The 14,704-nt window shown below is 33.5% G+C and overlaps 2 protein-coding genes across 2 annotated transcripts; one reads left to right on the plus strand and one right to left on the minus strand.

Moving 5' to 3' along the window:
- Positions 1-255: 255 nt before the first annotated feature.
- LOC143064892 (uncharacterized) lies at positions 256-8,343 on the minus strand. The gene is made up of 4 exons (XM_076238081.1): positions 7,964-8,343; positions 3,173-3,340; positions 2,110-2,368; positions 256-1,483 (listed from the first exon to the last, which is right to left on the minus strand). The coding sequence occupies exons 1-4, from the start codon at positions 8,075-8,077 to the stop codon at positions 699-701; spliced, it is 1,326 nt and encodes a 441-aa protein (XP_076094196.1). The 5' UTR covers positions 8,078-8,343; the 3' UTR covers positions 256-698.
- An 88-nt stretch (positions 8,344-8,431) lies between these two features.
- Positions 8,432-14,045, plus strand: LOC143064891 (uncharacterized). The gene is made up of 2 exons (XM_076238080.1): positions 8,432-8,773; positions 12,109-14,045. The coding sequence occupies exon 2, from the start codon at positions 12,144-12,146 to the stop codon at positions 13,902-13,904; it is 1,761 nt and encodes a 586-aa protein (XP_076094195.1). The 5' UTR covers positions 8,432-8,773; positions 12,109-12,143; the 3' UTR covers positions 13,905-14,045.
- Positions 14,046-14,704: the final 659 nt, after the last annotated feature.

Below are 14,704 nucleotides of genomic sequence, written 5' to 3' on the forward strand. Positions count from 1 at the left end.
GCCCCCAATTCCTAAACTGTTGGGACCAAAACACCCAAAATCAATCCCAACCTTCCTTTTATGGTCATAAACCTTGTGTTTAAATTTCATAGATTTCTATTTACTTTTACTACAGTTAAAATGCGAAAACCAAATGTCTACGGACAACTACTCCAATGTGATACCAATATAAGACTAAAAAAATTTTCAATTTTTGCAGTCGTATAATAATATTCACAATTTAATTTTCATGATTAAAAAAGAAGAAAATCAAAATTGTATCTCTGACACATAATTTATTACCATTAATCAATTTAATTATTCTTCAGAAACATTAAACATATATTAATGCATCAACCAGTGACTTTCACACATAATCCTTTAATATAAAGAGTATGTTTTGACAATTTTTTGATTGAAGTAAAAGTCATCTTCAATTCAGTTTCAGCTGAACAAAAAATAATCATTTTCCAGTCATTTTTTCTCCCAGCTCTTTAATTTTATTGATACTTTTTGGATTATCAAAATTTCATTTCAAACACACACTCCCAGCAGAATCTAGAAACCATTTCTAAATTTCATTCACTGCAACACTAAACATATAAAAAAAAAAGTGCATACAATAAAATACATTCATATATACCATACAATTGACACTAATTAAATATTCATACATTGTAATTTCATTGGATTTAATATCTTTTAAAGACTTTCACATTTCAGTCTGAATTTCCAGGAAAAGGTGATGGGTCACGGGGTTCCTGTTTGATAGTCATTGGACGACACGTTCTCATTAAGTTCAAAGCATCAGCATCGGTAACTGTATTTTGTGGAACATTTGTTTGTGCTGATGTAAAAATACTCGGAGGAAATCCCAAGAAAGGTGAATAAGTTTGTCCTGTTGTCATTGCTAATGATAATGCTGACTGTTCAGATTTGACTGGCTGTTGTGCCATACTTAAAAGTTGAAGCGGAAATGGAAACGTTGGCATCTGGGCAGTGCTCATTTGAGAACTTGACGTAGTAGGCAAGTTCTGACCAATTGATGATCCTAAAACAGAACTGATACATGATTGTATATGTGCCTCATGTTCCTGGGATAGAGGAACTGATTGTTTGTTTGATTCCACTTGCTGAGGTGTTAACTGTGAATTTGAATTACTACTTGACGGTCCATTAGATAAGGGTGTGTTTGACTTTCTCATTCCATGGTCTTTTTTGGGAGACAACCCTGAAAATGACTGAATATCAACAGGATCTTTACCCATATTAGACTCCTTTAGAAATTTTTTAGCTGGAAAACCTCTTGCACGTTGGTTTTGGAACCAGATTGTTATGCGCTCTAATGGAGCTTCTAGTTTATCTGCAAGGAGAGCTCGTGTTGATAGACTAGGATTATTATCTTCCTCAAACACTCTACATAGCACTAATAATTGAAACACAGAAAACTTCTCTCTCTTTGTCAATACAGTATCACCACTAATTCTAGTTCCTTTCTTGTAATCTGAAAAAGTAAAAATAAAATGCAATACATGTATTTTTCTGTGAGTATGATCTTTCCATTTTGAAATCAAAACTTGTTTGCAAAATATAACCATGCAGTTAGGAGCCTGTAATTCAGTGTATGTCGTTTGTTGGTGTGTTACATATTTGTTTTTCCTTTCTTTTTTGTACATTAATTAGGCCGTTAGTTTTCTTGTTTGAATTGTTTAACATTTGTCATTTCAGGGCCTTTTATAGCAGATTATGCGGTATGGGCTTTGCTTATTGTTTAAGGCCGTACAGTGACCTTTAGTTGCTAATTTCTGTGTCGTTTGGTCGCATGTGGATAGTTGTCTGATTGGCAATCATACCACATCTTCTTTCTTACATTGTATATTTACACACAATTAAAAACTGTAGATTAAATGCTGTTTTTATGAAATATGGTATACAATTTGTATGGAATTTACTGATGTTTGGTCACTTCCACTATATACATTGTATATTGCTATTCCTATAAAAGAATGAAGTTATATGCATATTTTCACTACTATGAAATTATGATAAGAAAAGTATTTTGTAGTGTCACAGCTACCCATGTTCCAGGATTAAACAAATTTCAAAGTAACTTGATGGAAATACAATTACCTTTTGACTTGTGTAATAAATCCATTGTGGCTTTTTGTTCCTCTGGGCTATCCAACCAACGTCTCATTCTAATGTAAGGTATTCTTCCCCTCGGGCTGATCTCTGACCAAAGTTTATTCTTTCCTTTATCCAACAAGAAACTGAGATTGCCTTGACTTGTGTTTTCCATGATATGTGTACAGGCAAACCTTTGTGAAATACCAAACTTTTCCAAAGCTTCTTTAAAGTCTTTAACAGTCTGTTTGACATCAATGTGAGACTGAAAAAAAGAAATTGTTAATGACATTATTAAACTCAACATATGAACTGATCACTGAATATTATGACAGCTGGTCCAACTACATTGAATCCTGTAACACCACTGTCCGAGGTTAGGGGAGGGTTTAGCGCTCACAAACATATTTAACCCTGCCACATTCTGTATGTGCTTGTCCCAAGTCAAGAGCCTGTAGTTCAGTGGTTGACGTCGGTTCATGTCTGACATATTTGTTTTTTGTAAATTATTTTGTTATAAATGATGCTGTTTGTTTTCCCAGTTGAATTGTTTCTTATTTTTCATGTCAGGGTCTTTCATAGCCGACTATATGGAATGGGCTTTTCTCATTGTTGGAAAGGCAGTACGTTTACCTATAATTGTTAACATCTTCCAATTCATTTGATCTTTGGTGGATAGTATTCTCATTGGCAATCATACCACATCTTCTTAATATTTTTATTAATCCACCTAGGTCTTGTAAACACAGCAGACATTTGTTGCTAATCGGAATATCATATTCCATCTATGTTGATATTTTTTACATGTACATGATGTACAGCTACATTAGTACATTTTTAGTTTCAGAGGCTTTTAAAAAGACCTTTTCACTTTATATATGTCATGTATGTATATATATCAGAAATAAAAATAATAAAAGTTACAGTACTATATTCAAGTAACTGATATCATATATAGATATTATTAAACTGAATACAAGTAGCACTTCTTTTGAAGAACAAATAGGAAAGTTATATTGGAAAAAAAATCTTACGAAACAGGAAAAATTAAGCCCTTGAATAAGCTTACATAATTAATGGCTTTTCCATTTTTGCCCTTTGGTATATAAGGAGGAAAAGTTTGTGCCATCTTGAGAGCTTCATCATGATGGTCAGTCAAACTATTATCATCTTTTTCACATGGTTCCATTTTAACATCATCCTCATCAACAATGTTCATTTCCTCCACTGTACTCTCCTGAAAGTACAATGTATTGAAAAGATTAGGTGTGAGTTTTCATACATACATGTATTTATATATATATGTCATAAAAAGTATATTTGACTGTATAGCTGTAGTAATATATTTATGTGTGTGTCTGTAGTGACTGCGATTTCAGTTTACATGTAGTTACTATCTGATAAAATTAGATCCTTTATATTAACTGATCCTGTTCTCACTTGGGCAATGTATCAACATATCATAACGGGAGCTTTCTTTAAGGATCTAATTAAAATTAGATTGATTAAGTTGGGATTTCATCAATCACATGTGTTACTTTATAAACATAATAAATAGGGTACATACATGTATGTATTGTTTTTAATACTCATTTGCCTTATACATGTTAAAAATGTACATAATTGACTGAGCAAAAATATGTGAAAAAATTTAACTAAAGTTGTACATATCTAAAGGCTTCAAGTTTAGGTAGACAATTAAAAATGTAATATGGAACTCAATAAACATTTTTAGATACATGTACTGTACATTGTACATGTACATGCATTTGACATGTACATGTGTCTTTTGAGGAATGTATCTATAACAAGTTAATTGTTTACTAAAGACATAAATTTTATGCTCTTTTCTTATATATATGATCTACAGGTGTACACACACATGTACAAATGTATTATAAATATATATTAAAATGTCAATTGTTCTTGAACAATTGAGAGGTCTTTCCTTTTCGTAATGTAAAATACATGTTCCAATAGTCGTAGAATGCATTGAAAAGCTCTCAAACACACATAAAACCGTTAAAATATGACAAAAACAACAAATTCGCTTTTTAGGACATGACCTTGACTTTTGACCTTGTGACCTTTGTAAAGGTCATTGCTCCACAATGTCATTATAAAAGACCCAATGGGTCAAGGACCTTTGGTTCAAGAGTTACAGCTAATTTTGTCTTTTCAGAAACCGTTAACGGGGGTTATGCCCCTTAAGGGTATGTCAAAGCTCTTCGGTCAAACTGTAAAAAAGTTGCGCCTTAGTCAACTCAACATTTTTCACTATTTACTATTTCTGTAAGTATAATCGTTTTTGAGATATCCAATAAAAAGTTGAAAGGTCAAAGGTCAAGGTCAACCTTAAAAAGCTTGAAAACACACTAAAAATCCTTTATATAAGGTTAAAAACACTAAATTCTCTATCTGGGACATGACCTTGACCTTTGACCTTTTGACCTTTGTCAAGGTCAGTCCCCAATGTGATTGCTGAAGACCCCATGGGTCTAGGACCTTTGGTTATATAGTAAAAGCTGATTTTGTCTTTTCAGAAACCTAAAACAGGGGTTATGCCCCTTACAAAAAGGTCAAATCTCTTCGGTCAAAATGTAACAAAGTTGCGCCGTAATGACCCAAACATTTTCCACTATTTAAAACTTCTGTAAGTTTAATGGTTGCTGAGATTATCCGGTAACAAGGTGTTAGGTCAAAGGTCAAGGTCAACATACACATTTGACCTTGAGGTATTTTTCATGAATTGATGATGAATGGTGAAGATCCTAGGTGTCTACGACTTACGGTTTCTGAGTTTGGGTGGCCAACTGACACCAGTTAATTTTAATAGGGGCATAACCCTACCAATGAGTTGTTGAATCCTTTCGATCCAAATGTGACGAAGAACCGGGGTCTGGTCCTGAACAAATTTCACCCTTTGTTTTTTTTCTACCTATTACGGTTACGGTGTTGGAACGGTAACAAGGTTTTTGGGTTTCGGAGGGATTACTCCGAACCGACAAAATATTTCGACTCACAGGGTGAGTTCCAGATAGGTATTCATGACAACGATACAAAGTGTGAACATGAAAGCGACACGTCTTACAGTTAAGGCTGCTAACTTCGTCAAAGTTTGGCGGAAGAATAATAATAAACAGAAGAAATACAGTAAGGTCTTTCCCTTTAGAAAAAGGAAAGACCTTAATTAGTTACTTGATTAAATTAACATACATGACTTTTTATTACATGTACATGTACTAAGATCTGTGGCTCTTGTTTCACAAAAAAAAGGTTTGATCTTGATCACAAGTAACATATTGAAATGTTTAACAAATATAATTTGCCAACAACATATCGTGAAATATTTTTTTAACCTGTGTCTTTACCAAAATATCAGAAATTGCAGTGACAGAAAATTGTAAATCATTCCAATTTATTAAAGTAAGGAATAGATATTATTGATTGAAGAACATTAGTGAAGTATTTAAAAATTTGAACTTCCTCTCAATGAGTGTGGTTTCTGGTCTTTTACTGTCACATACTTTTTTATGGACATTTTTATGTTGTTCAATATTCTTATCTTGCCACGGCACAATTGTATTGCTAGGAGAATATAAAGTGTGTGTGTGTGTGTGTGAAGTTGTAAATAATCAATAATAGTTTTGTGCACAATCAATATCTGCAGCCATTCTACATCTATTGTTACTGTTACATGTACAAGCACTAATGATGTGTATATTTCTTTGAAGTACTACATTATTCATCACTTGTATATTTCTTTGAAGTACTACATTATTCATCACTGAAGATTTTCTTCAGAATGAGGGACAATAATTGTTCTGTATCACATTAATACACAGAATAATAACAAGTAGAAATCTGTTGCATTATTTTAAACACAACATTTCAATGTACTATTCCTGTACAAAACAGTCAGGTTCGATACTTGTAAGTTGTAAATATACATTTACATGTATTTTGGCAGTAATAATGACTCTGTGGATGGGAAATAGTTTAAGCCAATTAAAAATGCAAGAACTAAATGCATATTGTAAAATATAAAATTTGGTCTGACATGAAGTTATCAACGAACCTTTGCCAATTTGTTGTATAAAAAAATACTTAAGATTTGGATGCAATTTTAAATTGGTATCCTACATTTAAAAGTATACATGTATGATACGTGTAATTTATGACTTTATATTTTCTAGCTTGTAATTATAACTCAATAAGTTTTTGTGAAAACTGAGTGTTCCCCCTCCGTCCTTGCCTTTGATTAAAGTAATGATTATCATTATTTGTGTTATTGATATGAAGTCCATAAAGCTGAATATAGGTCATGTAAGTCTTTACACCAATAATAGTACAAAACAATTATTATGAATTTCTGTAAGTTGTTAGGATTACTTTCTTGTTCCTTAGTACATGCATAAATAATGTGATATTGTAACTAGTTTGGTGGATGATTTATTGTTCATGTAATAAATAGCTGTTGGTATGAAAATGTCTACAATATAGATATATTATACTGGATGAAAATGTCTACAATATAGATATATTGTACTGGATGGAAATTATATCCACATAAACCTCAATCTTTCTTGTTTTGATTATAAAGAACAGACACACACATTTTGTACATTTATATGTATTAATGCATGTTTAGTTTAAACATATTTATTTATAGTGGATTGGGAAACAAGTTTTGCAACTTATATTAATCCCTTTCCACTTTGCGGGTGCGAGTGCTGCCTTGTAGCGGCATTAGCCTACTCTTTTTCGAAATCTACAAGGGTGTCTTTAACGTGCAAGAGATATGGCTCTCTCTTAACACGGGTCAGCCATTTATCGTCCCCATCCGACGGACTATCATCATTTCCTCAAGACCATACTCGCAAATGGTGTCAAGGGAGAGCCGAAAATTGAGTTCCTGAAATTTTCATCCCAAACGGGAATCGAACCAGGAACCTTTGTGTTAGTAATGCATGTTTGAATTTTGCATCATGAATTAATAATGAGACAAGAAGTTGAATAATATCTTTTTGTCTTTTTTTTAATCTATTCCTAATACATATATGTATAATACATGTAATATATACATATAACTTAAATAGGAATAAATAAAAAAATATGAAAAGAAGAATATAATCCAACCTCTTGTGATGTCGTATTATTAATTCATGATGCAAAATTCAAACATGCACAATAACAACCAAATAAATGCCGACACCTGAATATTCTAACAACTGACAGCTAAATATTCTAACTACATTGTATTGTCAAAGACCATGGAGGTGTTATCTATCTATAATTGTCCAAATAATTATGGCTTATTAAAGCAATTTTTGATTTTTGCTGTTAAGGAAGGGGTCTAAATTTTTCTTAAAGAAGTTCAAAACTTCATAATTATTTGGACTTGTTGTATACATATCGTCACTAACAAATTTATTTATTTTTCATGAAAAGGATCCTGTGGTTGAATTATTTATAACTTAAATAATGTAGGCTGTAGGAGCCAAAATTTTCCCACAGAATTGATGGGCCATAGGGGTCAAGTTTGGTCTCTCTTAATCTTATCGTCTTTTCATTGTATTTATACTGTCAATACTGCATTGTGTGTGCTCATTTTAGCATTTAGGTTAGTTTCAAAAGTACTTGCTCGAAAACAATGAATCCCCCCTTTTTTGTGCACTTCTACAGTATTCACACTGTAGATTGATTAGTTAGACTACCCCATGAATGCCTGGATCAATAAAGATTTTATTTTTTCAACTATTAAATAAAACTAAGGAACAGGACTGCTTCAATAATATGATTACATTGCGGAAATCATGTAGACACATACGTCATTAACAAATACAAACAAAAACCTTACCAGGGCAGAGCTGCTCGGTGAATTTTTCATTTCCTCGACTCTATTCTGAACTTGCTGTACCCAAGCTGCTGTTCTTTCTAAAGCTTCTAATGTGGTCGATGTGTGAGCATCCATTATATTTCTTCTTTAAACTTTGCCAGGTGTACAACCCGTTCGACGACTTCATATTTTACATTTAAATTCCATTTTCACAATGTATGGCCGTTATTCAGACAAGAAAATAATTATCTCGAAAAAGAAAATGTCTTTGTTGTGTAATTCCTCCAGGGTGATTCTCTTCAACCAATCAGAATTGTCTAATCAATCAAAATCAATCGCTAATCAACAGTGTTGTGTTGTGTATGTGTGAGCCGTGTCATGGCGTGTTGATTGATTTTAGTCACGTGACAACGTACAAAGAAAGGTTAACGTACCTCAGAGGGTGTGTACGGTGTTTTACTGATTCACGAGAAACTATTTACGTATGGACAGAGACTTATCACACTCAAATGTATACCAGAAAAATAATTGTTATACAGATGTCCTTATAGTTAATAATATTAACGGAAAAGAGATGTCTCAGTGACCGATTCATTAAAAAAAAGCTACTAAATAATTAATTGAAAACACGCACCTTGCAAAGTGAACGAGTTGAAAACATTTTCAGCATAGGAGGATGAGATGCTTTTGTAATGTGGGATAAAAGTCATAAAAGGATGAACAAAGAGGGTGGTTGGGATATATATGATTTAAAGAAGAAAAAACGAAACTGGAAAACATTTAAAAAAAGGCATTTGGCAACTATATGAATTGATGAGCACACAATATAACGTTAGTATATAGATATAAATAGGTCTCAAATATTATATTTTATACAAACTGAGTGAAGTATGATATAGAAGATTGATACATGAAGGGTGTGTGTGTAATAGGGGTATTTTAATTTAATTATTTGATTCTATATTTTTTTCAACAAGTGAATTTGTTCATGATAGAACGGGAAATCGAAATATAAAATATTGCTTCCATTGACAATAAGGATATTTAATCATCAACATTTTAGTTTCAAAATATCAATCTTGTTTCTGCATGTAGTTTAAAAATAGTTCGTTTTTAATAAGTTGAAAGCTGTTCTGAGAATAATAACAACACTCTGTCCTGCAACGCGTACGGACGGACGAACAGACGTACAAAGGTAAAACTTAAATGCCCCCTCCACTACGGTGTGTGTGTGTGTGTGTGGGGGGGGGGATAACAATAAACGGAAAACAAATATGATATACAGCAACAAATGACAATCACTAAATGACAGGCATATATAGAATGTGGCGGCGGGGTTGAACATGTGACCGGACGTCAAACCCACCCATAAAAGCTTGGACAGTAGTGCAAAACTGACAAACTGCCAACATCGGTTGACTGCATAGCCTTAACTCATCAGATCGGAACATAGCACAAAACAACTTAAAAATACACACAGTTACTTAAAACTAGTTCCACACTAATAAAAATAAATCAGTACACATTCAACATCTGTATAAATTTAGCGCGAATTAATAGTCGGAGAAAAACATGACCTTGTGCAAGCCGAAATACAGGTCTCGACAGAATATAGAATTATGAATGTGCATATATGTATAGGAATAATCGTTAGGTTTTAAATTATTGACAAAAAAAAATTCAATATTTATACCGATAAAAACAATATTCAAAGATTTAATTACAGTGTTTGACTTTTATAATAAATTAACCCGGATTGTTTCTAAATTTACGGATTAAAGATTAACTACATCACCGCATACATAAGTATGTGCTTTCCTGCTTGAAATAATTTTTCTACAGGTAGTTTAGTTTCATATGCAATAACTCCAACTAGACATCATAAAAGATGGGAGCCATCTCTGTGGGTCCCGCTATACATAACTTTTGGTAGGGCAGTGGGTTGGTAACGCGGATGTCAGATGGACTACATAATCTATATATTTTGTATTGTTCATGTTAACATGCCAATGTAGATAACAATTTGTTTGTCAGCTGAGTAGCTTTCTTTAAAGGAAAGCACAAAGGGTATAGCCCTGTTTAATTTAAAACAGTTATGGTAAATATTCCATAACATGCATTTCAAGTCGTAACTTTAACGTTGTAGTGTACTTATTATTAATAGCATACAATCGTTTAGAAATCAACCACTATATAGAAGCTACATACGAAGGTTATTTTACTTTACAACCAGTATACTAATTTCAATAACTGAAAACCGAGTCATAAATACAGCTGCTGTGAATGGGAACAAGAAATGAAATAGAACACCATGTAGATCATGTGTTTTTTACTGCAACATGAGCAAATATTGAATGTTCGGTATTTATGTATATATAAAAATAAAAAAATGTAAACCAACTTGACAATTGCCATACATCTATATTTTTTTTAAACTAATAATCACGCGTCTATTAGACCATCACACATCTCAAGGAAGGGATCATCGCACTGCATCGCCCGATCGCACATCCGAGTCCAACATATTTGTTTGCTCAATCTGATGAATAGTCAGATCCCGTGTCGACTCGTCGCTTGTTTCATATGGGCAAATTGGTTGCACATAATCTGTATTTAAATCAGATTGAATAAATACTTGTAGTGATACTAGGAACAAACGAATTCTTCCATTTAATCATTTAAACAAGATATATCAGTTCGAAAGATTAACAGGAAGGAACCGGCTTTATATTTAGACTGAGACAGTAAAATGCTTTTCCCTCGTACACCTATTATAACATTTTACCATGAATAGTATATTTTTGGTAAAGATTGCATGAATAGCAGTAAACCCTATGGCACTAACTTGATATCAAAATCTTCCAAGCTTTACCACTATCTTTGATGGTTCAAACAAAATAGTGCAGTGAAGTAATAATACTTTGGGTCATATGCAATCAGTGTCTTGTAATTTATAAATGATGTGTTATACTTAGATATTCATTTACAACATGATCACGGTGTATTTGAATAACCTTACATGCCAAGAAAACGTTTCTTTATTAAAAATTACATAAGTAATTCTTGGTGTATGAATCTGTTATAGAAATGGACTACAAATGTACAATCACAAACAAAGGAAGATAACCCTAAATCATTTTTTTTGCCTGTCTAATTACAATTCAATGAGTTATTTTGAATTCACAGAATTGCAAAATAAAAGCAGTCTGAACCGTTTAGGTGCTCACAAGCATTTTGATTTTATCTTGTCACACTGTTTTGAGATACTGTGAAAGTACTTTTATTCGTGGGGTACCAATTTTCGTGGTTTTCGTGGATGACTTTATCCACGAATTTAAGTGTCCAACGAAATAAAACAACCATTGTCCAAATCAAGTCATGGAAAGATCCCCATCGGTAGGTTTGACTATTGATATGATCTAGAGAAATATTGAATAACGCCAAATCCGAGAATACTTTAGTAGCAGTCACAGAACTACAACCGTATGCAGGATTATACCCATTTAATCTTTAATAACCTAAACTGTACAACTGTTGATCTTTTTATTCTCATAAAAGATATTTTTGATCGACGAAAGTCAGATTTCCGGTATTGATATGCCAGTATGATAAAGTGTTCATTTTATATCCTCATAGTTCTCGTACATATGGGAAATAATAATTTCATGCTGGGCTTGATTTTGATAAGAATTATTTGACAATTCAAGGTACGTTTAAAGCATTTGTTTATGTTACTGTTTTCTTTAGGTGACATATTTATGGCCTAATTAACACCTTTGATGGTCTTTAATCTGTTGATCACTTTATCATGGGTTAATTAGTGTTATCACTACGATTTACACGGGTCAATGTTTACTTTGCAATTTCCTTCAATCAAGACTATTTGTAACCTTTGTTTCTAAAGGCTTTAGTTTTTCAATTATTTTTTTTATTAGAAAACTAAAATCCACGAATTTAAAAACCCACGAACATGTTAATATTGATCAAACCACGAAAATTGATACCCACGAATTAAAGTACTTTCACAGTAAATAGAATCTAAAAGTGTGCAATCTCGCTTTCTCAAAATACATACCTAATAAATTTTGGCGAAGACTGAAAGTTTTAAGGTTCAACGAAGTCTTAAAAAAATAATGTAAACTCAGCGTTTTCTTTTCTCTTTTCAGAGTTTGAACCAGTTGAATCTATTCCTGGTTTGGACATGTTAAAAGAAAGCTACGATAATAAAGGTGACCCCGACACAACGGCAAGTTTCTCTTATGGTGATCTCGAGCGGGTATATATGCAACACTTCACTGCAAATGCCGAGAAATATCAAACATTCAATTATCTATCCTCACAGAATTCAGAACAGCACGTGAAAGAAACAAATGATGACGAGTCTGACATAAATCGCGATTATGAAACTAAAGAAAAATTATTATACGATGAAAATCCAAGCAAATTACCAGAACGGAATAGTGCAACCATCGATGACAGATCTGATTGTTCATTACAAACACACCAGCCGTTAGAATCATTTGACCTTATTTTACATCGTGATTTAGATCGAAACCCTGCTGACTACTATACACACCCGTTTGATCAAAATCGGGAAGCATACCAAGCATACGAATATCCTCGAAGATACTCACCGACCGATTATCATAATCGAGATGGACATTTATCAAGGCGAAACCAATATGATAGTTATTCATTTGAACACAGTAAACAAATACAAGAACGCGACCAACATCAGTCTCATTATGACCGTGATCGATACGATGTGCATGAGTGTCAAGATGACCGTGACCGATACAATGTTCGTGATCGTCAAGATGACCGTGACCGATACGATGTGCGTGGTCGTCAAGATGACCGTGACCTATACGATGTTCGTGATCGTCAAGATGACCGTGACCGATACGATGTTCGGGGTCGTCAAGATGACCGGATTCAATTAAATGAGGAGAAGGTATATGTTGACGAGCACTTAGAAGCAAAAGATAGGAAGCATGAAACACGACTCGATGAAAGAAAAAATATAAAGCAGGATACCAGCAGTAGAGACACAAATATACAGACGCATTCGTTATCTCGGTCTCGTAAAAGGTCAAGAAGTAGCTCTGGTTCATCATCATCGTCGTCGTCATCGTCATCATCCTCGTCGTCATCATCATCTAGCTCCCGATCTAAAAAATCAATATTATCATCAAGCTCTTCTCCATCTGTAAAATCATCCAGATCAAAGTCAAAATCTATCGATGTTTCTTCGCAGAAAAGTGGTATAACAAGTTACAGAAAAGATGACAAAGCTCGTGATCGATCACCAGACCGACATCATTCTCGATCATCCAATAGCAGAGATGAACGGTCCCGATATCGAGATCGAAGTAGGGAACGGAGAAGAAGCAGAGATGATTTTGACCGATATGGACATACTGACAGTCGAAGGAAACATAGTAGGAGTAGTGATCGAGATCGAGTGCGTGATAAATACCGAGACCGGAAGGAAAGCCGAGATGGAGATCGATTGCGTGATAAATACCGAGACCGGAAAGAAAGCCGAGATAGATATCGTAGTCATGAAAAATACATTAATTTAGAAAAGAAATCAGATGACGAGAAAAGTTTATTGTCTTCACGGAAAAAGGACGCTTTTGATTTAATCGCTTTAGTGAAAAAGGTGAAAAATGATAATGCATCCTCGACGGATAAAACAGTTGAATCAGCTCTTAAAACAGAGACATGCAATGAAACAACTGCACATGACACAAAAATTAAACTAAATGTTAAGAAAATTTCGATGACACTTAAGAAACCTGACAATAAACCTATCAACCCAGGAGAAAAGGTCAGTGATATGTTTGCTGATGAAAATAGCGATGAAGAAGACAAAACACAGAGAATAGACTCTGTGCCACATGTAAAATATAACATGCCAATGCCGAAAGATCTAGACAAAGCCATTTTTAAATATTAAAGTAAAATTGATGACATGAATTTTTCGATGAAATTACTGAACATTTATTTTACATGACATCAAATTAAATCTGTTTTAATAAATATTTTGATGTAAAATTTTATCATACAAAGAAAATGCAATTATTACTGGTATCTTTAATCTTGGTGCTTCTGTTTAATCTACGCATACCTCACATCTCCTTTCATCTACTTATCCATGGCGTGAGACTCTTGGAGATGCATCCTTTTAAGTTGTCTGTTGTAATTATCATTTTATTGTCTCACAGGAAAGTCAAAAATTGAGAAACACGGGGAAACTAATAATACAACGACAATTTTAAAACAAACTTAATCTTTTCGAAAGTAATAGAACTGTGTGTTTCAAACCTTGTATGGAAATGCCTTATGTTAGGAAGTTTTTAATTTTGTTATCCTCCTTTTCATGGTTCATTGACTGCTTACAAATTGTATAATACTTTGTCATGTAAATTTCTCTCTTGGTCAAGGCCAAAAAATAATTTATTAGGTTCATTTCACAGAAACTAGAGCAGCAGTTCCTCCATATTTGTTGTATGGATTGATTGTAAAATGCATGGTTCGTTGGTCAATGTTAAGTTGTTGTCGAGCCTGCGACTTTTGTCGCAGAAAGCTCGACATAGGGATAGTGATTCGGAGGCGGCGACGGCGGCGTTAGCTCACTTCTTTAAAAGAAAACTTTATATTTTAGAAGGTAGAATACCTGGATGCTTCATACTTTGTATATGGATGTCTCATGTTACGAAGTTTCAGTCTGTCACATGACCTGTGTGTCCTTGACCT

Source organism: Mytilus galloprovincialis, chromosome 2, assembly GCF_965363235.1.
Source record: "Mytilus galloprovincialis chromosome 2, xbMytGall1.hap1.1, whole genome shotgun sequence".
NCBI classification, from domain to species: domain Eukaryota; kingdom Metazoa; phylum Mollusca; class Bivalvia; order Mytilida; family Mytilidae; genus Mytilus; species Mytilus galloprovincialis.

Bases quoted from the DNA above. Each gene is read 5' to 3' on its own strand.
- LOC143064892 (XM_076238081.1), bottom strand. From the start codon at position 8,077: ATGGATGCTCACACATCGACCACATTAGAAGCTTTAGAAAGAACAGCA. The intron at 3,341-7,963 runs GTAAGGTTTTTG...TTGTACTTTCAG, and splicing joins CACCGAGCAGCTCTGCCCTG to GAGAGTACAGTGGAGGAAAT. The intron at 2,369-3,172 runs GTAAGCTTATTC...TCTTTTTTTCAG, and splicing joins ATGGAAAAGCCATTAATTAT to TCTCACATTGATGTCAAACA.
- LOC143064891 (XM_076238080.1), top strand. From the start codon at position 12,144: ATGTTAAAAGAAAGCTACGATAATAAAGGTGACCCCGACACAACGGCA.